At 30.9% G+C, this 5,994-nt stretch overlaps 1 protein-coding gene across 1 annotated transcript; it reads left to right on the top strand.

The window, feature by feature from the left end:
• The first annotated feature begins 220 nt into the window (after nt 1-220).
• On the top strand, nt 221-2,855 carry LOC136772633 (uncharacterized). Its single transcript, XM_066725740.1, has 3 exons — nt 221-347; nt 550-700; nt 1,322-2,855. Exons 1-3 carry the CDS (start codon nt 221-223, stop codon nt 2,853-2,855), a joined length of 1,812 nt encoding a protein of 603 aa, XP_066581837.1.
• Nucleotides 2,856-5,994: the final 3,139 nt, after the last annotated feature.

Genomic DNA, 5,994 nt, shown 5'->3' with positions numbered 1-5,994 from the left:
GGTTATTCGATAAAACAGCAAATTTTCTATTTAGATTTTTGTCTTCACAGGTTCATTGATTTTAACCAGAATGGATAGAGATAATAACACAATAAATTTTTCTTGTAGTATGTGTTATTATTTATGCACTACAAACAAGCAGCTAATCACACATGTTATTCGATATCATTCCCACGATTCCAAATTTAAAGTCAAAAGTACCGAAAATAGATGCGGTAAAATGTATACCAAATGGAAATCATTTCGTCAGCATTTACACAGAAATCATAAACTTAATGTTAACAACATATTTTTAAATGGATTTGTTAATGCTGAAAGTGAAAATTACAACTATAATAATGACAATGGTAAAAAAATCATTTTTGTCCATAGGGGACCCAATTCGAAAAAGGGAAAATTGATGTGTCCTACGAAAAGCTGAAGTCAGCATTCATACAATATTACGAATGACACTCGTTCCGCCCTGCTTCGATTAAGGTCCATATTAATAAAATGTTAACCATTTATAAATAATTGATATTGTACATAATTTAATATTAAATGATACAGGAACAGATGCAGATGAAACTATTGATTTAGACGTAAAAGAACGATTAACGCAATATGCAGCAGATCTTATAGTTCAGATCAGAGAACGGTGTAACGTATCTAGTAAAGCCATTTATGTTATTATTAATGGCGTTACAAATTTAATAGACGCGTATATATCAATATTATTGGTAAATATATTTGTTTTTGAAAAAAAATTCTTTAATTTATAATTAGATTTAATTTTCAATAATTACTGAATAAATTTGATAAAAATGATAAATAGAGCATTAATGCAAAATAAGATGTGTTCTTAAGACTAGTTATTAGTCATTCGATCACGCCGGAATGTAGTAATTTTTCAGTTAAAAAAAATTTAATTTTTCAATAAGTGTATAAAATTTTATTAAATTTTGTTATTAAAATATTTACAAAACTTTTACTGGTCTTTTTCGGAACATCTTAAAGACAAAAAAGCTGTAAATAGTAATTACTGCATAAAATTTGATGACATAAATTCAGTTTTCAAAGAAGAATATCCTGCATCTGTAATATTTTCATCAATCAACACAAAAAATAAGTTGGGTCAATTTCTCATTGAGAAATGTAAGATGATTCCTTCAAAAAATGTCGAAATTGGTAGAAGCCTTCGATGGAGAAAGAAGAAAAATTTAGCTCCAACAATATGTTGAATTCCTTTAAACGCTCAAGTAGTATCTGTATTAGATAATTTGCGAAACCTTTTGGAAAATACGCAAGTACGAAATAGCATACATAATCAATTCTATGACAGGCAAATTATACGTACTGTCTTAGACGGATCGTATTATCGAGAAAATAGTTTTTTTTCCAAAAACGAAAATGCTTTAGCTATCATTCTTTATTACGATGATTTGTCCATGACGAATATTGTTGGTGCTAATTCAAAAGTCCATAAACAGTCAATGTTTTATTGGACATTAGCAAATATTGATCCAAAATTTCGTTCAACACTAAACGTAATTCAGCTTTATGCCACAGTAAAAACAGAGTATTTAAAAGAATCAGGAGCTTTAGAAAAACTGCTTAGGCCTTTTATAAATGATATACATACTCTACAAACAATCGGTTTTACTGTTGACATTGGCGGAGGAAGAACGAAAACTTATAAAGGTTCTTTACTGTTTTGTTGTGGAGATACTCCAGCGTTGGCAATGCTGGGTGGATTTAAAGAATCTACTGCAGCATATCGGCTTCGTCGATCATGCACAGCAACAACAAATTCATGGAAATTAGAGTTTCGCGATGATCATTTTGTTCTACGCAATATTGAAGATCACGAAAGGAGTTTAAATATGATTAAGAACGATACTATAACACCAGCAGCGAAAGCTTTCTGGAAAAAATATTATGGCATTAATAACAGAAGTCCGTTAATGGATATTGCACACTTCGACGTTACAACTTGTTTTCCTCAAGATGCCATGCATGTATTAATTGAAGGCCCACTCGAAATTGAAATTAGAAATTATTTAACATATTGCATAAAGACTAGAAAACTGTTTACATTACAAGATTTCAATTTAAAAGTATCCTCTTTTGATTTTAAGCATTTTAAAAGGGATAGGCCTTGTTTAATAGAATCTTATCAGTTAGAACAATCTGGTTCTTTACGTCAAAGTGCAGCACAATTATTAACATTAGCGCATACTTTGCCATTTATAATTGGAGAATGGACCATCCTTTCTGAGGATTCTGATCTTGAAAAACATACTTCCTGCTATACTCAAATATTACAAATCGTAAATTTAAGTCTAGCATTCGAAATTCACGATATTTCAATTACGTTACTAGCTCTAATGATCGAATTAATTATTTTAAACTTTAGAGATTTGTATCCTAATTCTTTAGTACCCAAATTTCATTATTTAATACATATCCCAAGATATATGACATTATTTGGACCTGCAAGGCAACAGTGGTGCTTCCGTTTCGAAGGCAGCCATGCCTACTTTAAATCACTAATGTCAGTTGTATGTAATTTTAAAAACGTGGGACTTACAATGGCTTATAGGCATCAAGCTCGGTTATGTCTTAACCTAAATTCATGCCCTGGCATGTCAGATAAAAAATTCTTATATCAGGGTGATACTGTAATGACAGGACAAACAGTATCACTTGAAGACCATCCGTATAAGAATCTTTTTTATAATATTATTATGGAAAACGAACTAGCTAGATGTACACTTTTAAAAACTCCTAAAATTGTAGTTCATGGGACTACATTTATTTCAAAGAGCATTATATTATTAGAATGTGCTGACGATAATATGCCAGTGTTTGGGTAAATTGATGAAATCATCATTTACAATGAGCAAAAACTATTTATTATTTCTCTTCTAGAGACACTTAGGCATGAACCTAAATTGAATGCTTATGCAGTTATACAATTTTTAGACAATAAGAAATCTGTTATTGACTTTAGGAATTTAATTTTTCTTTATTGTTTATCCTCGTTTAATGTCTTGCATAAACTGTATGTTCCTTTATTGTATAATGAACGTACCGAGTTTTACGGTTAAAATCACAATAAAGCTGATATATCTTTATTAAATATATTTATATTTCTATATCTATGTACGTAACTCCAAATATGCATATGAAATCTTAATTAGCATTTTGTAGGGGAATATGGGATAAAATAGGGTATATGACAAGGTTGGATATATATTCAATTAAATATTTGCTGATCAAGTTTATACTGGTTATTGTGTAGCTTATAAGACACGTAATCCAGTGCTATTTTCTTTACTCTTTATGTATCTTTAATCAATGAAATGCGCAGAAGTAAAATTTAATTTCTAACTAATTCGAACAGTTTTAAACTCTGAATTAAAATAACAGACATACAGTCTGTTATAATAATAGTTTTCGTAAAAAAATATTTGTTTGAAAAGTATTTTATAAAAAAAGCTGCACAATTTATAATGTCACCCAATAAGTGACATTAAGTTTACACACTTATCTGTATTCGGATGTGTGTAAATTTTTGACATATTTAAGTGTGTATTTCCCTAAAGGGTGTAAAATGTTATTATATGTGTCATTTCAACACATTTGGCTACAAAACTGAGATATTTTTTACACACTTATGGTTTTCAACACCGATAAACGTGTTGACTACTTCAAGTTTAATGTGTAAAATAACACTGTTAATGCCAATTACACATGTATGTGTATAAAAAAATGCATCTTCGTGCGTTACACAACACACTTAGGATTTGCAGTGTATAAATTTTTACCATGGCGAAAATTGAAATTTGGAAAAAAGAAAATAGTAACACAAAAATTACTTGCCGGGTCCGTTGTATGCAATCGTATTAAATAGCCACAATTTTTAAATTACGAGAAGCAATGCTTATATTGCAAGATAGCGATTTACACATGAATATTACGGGCCCGGCAAGTAATTTTTGTGTTACTATTTTCTTTTTTCTAAATTTCAATTTTCGCCATGGTAAAAATTTATACTTGCCTAACATTTGGATTTCACTATTTTTTTAAATTAAAATATTTTATATTACTATATATTAATCATGCTAGATACGACTTATGTACTTACCGTCCTTTTTTTATAAGCGAAGCTTGTTTTTTGTGGGTACAGATAATCCAAGACTTAGTACAGGGTGTAATCACTTTATCCCAATCCAAATATCTAACAAAACTAGTGAGTGGGTTTGGAATGGAAAATTGTAAACCTGCAAATACTCTAATGGAGACGAATTTTGATCACAGTAATTTAATAAGGAATACATCCGAATCAATAGAAATTGAACGAAGATGCAGAAGTGCAATAAGCGCAATAATGTATGCTGCAATATGTACCAGGCCGGACATATGTATTTGTGTAAATATTCTAAGTCGATACCAAGTTTGCGCGAGTAATGAACTATGGCAGGCTATTACATAAAAGGAACGTTAGACTTAACTCTTATGTTTATAAGGAAAGACGAAATCGATCATGTTATACATGGGTATGTAGATTCAGATTGGACGGGTGATAAATGCGATAGAAAGTCGACAGCCGGCTACGTATTTAAAGTCTTCGGTTGTACCACATCCTGGATGTCACAAAAACAAACGATGGTAGCACTGTCTTCAACTGAGGCATGGAACATTGCCATGAGTTTCGCAGTAAGCGAAGTCTGTTGGATTATGAATCTTGTAAAAAGCTTTAAAATTATAACCGATGAAATCAAAATTGTAATATATGAAGACAATCAGAGTGTTATAAAAGTATGTAAAACTCCACAGTAACATGGGAGAATAAAGTACTTAGATATAAAAGTGCATTTTGTAAAAGACTTTGTCAAGAAGTATAACATTGCTGTAGAGTATATAAAATCGACTGATCAAATCAGCGATGTGCTGACTAAACCATTAGGGCCGTTACTCCTCGATAAATTCATGGGTTTATTAGGTTTAAAATAAGTTAGAATAAAAGTTATTATAATTTTTTTTGCTCTCATTGAGGGGGTGTAAGAAGTTATGTTGGTAGCAATGAGACGCGGTAATAGTTTAGTTTTTAAGCAGTTGGTAGCAACGGTGGCGACACTAGCGACATAACAAGTTAAGCGTTCTTTTTAGTTAATCATTCCGACCGTTGAAATCGAGCGCGTTCAACGTACTGAAAGAAATGTAAGCTACCAATAATAAATATACTATATATATGAAGCTGAAACTAGCAGGCAAAACTACCAGACAAACGCTAGCGAGCCAGGGCCGAATAACTGGATGGGGGTAATAGGGGCCCGTCGATAATAGGCAAGGAAATAAAAAGCGCACATTTATCCACTACAGTTAAAAACAAATTCATTTTATGCGACTTTAAATAGGTACTTGTGTGGAAATTTGTCTAAATATGCAAAAATTTAGAATCATAGGTTACAGCTCTATTAATTCACAAACAACAATAAAACCACTCGCCAATTAATAGAAAACTTCAGGCACCCTCAGCTCCGAATCTTCTATTTAAAGAAACAAGATTTAAAGAGTAACCAGAACTCTTTCTATGTTTTTTTATTGTTTTTCTAAGACGAAATCCGGATTTTCACTGCTTTAACGTGAGAGTAAAGGATAAAACCACTCGTACATTAATAAAAAAATTTGTATAGCTCTAGTTTCTAATGGTCTATCAAATAAAATACGAGTCGAAAGATAGCAAGACCTCTATCTATTTTCTTTTCCAATTTTTAAGACCAAATTCAAATTTTCATTGATTTAACATGAGAATAAAGGGTAAAACCACTCGTACATTAATAAAAAAATTTGTATAGCTGTAGTTTATAATGGTCTATAAAATAAAACACGAGTTGAAAGATAGCAAGACCTCTTTCAATTTTCCTTTCCAATTTTTAAGACTAAATTTGAAATTTCTTTGATTAAACGTGAGAATAAAGGGTAAAACCACTCGTACATTAATAAAAA

The sequence above is a fragment of the Prorops nasuta genome, unplaced genomic scaffold (genome assembly GCF_024137725.1).
Source record: "Prorops nasuta isolate Cenicafe-Biocafe unplaced genomic scaffold, Cenicafe_Pnas_1.2 PNAS00001, whole genome shotgun sequence".
In the NCBI taxonomy this organism is placed as follows: domain Eukaryota; kingdom Metazoa; phylum Arthropoda; class Insecta; order Hymenoptera; family Bethylidae; genus Prorops; species Prorops nasuta.
The sequence above is the reverse complement of the archived record's forward strand: the minus strand, read 5'-3'. Positions and strand labels throughout refer to the sequence as shown.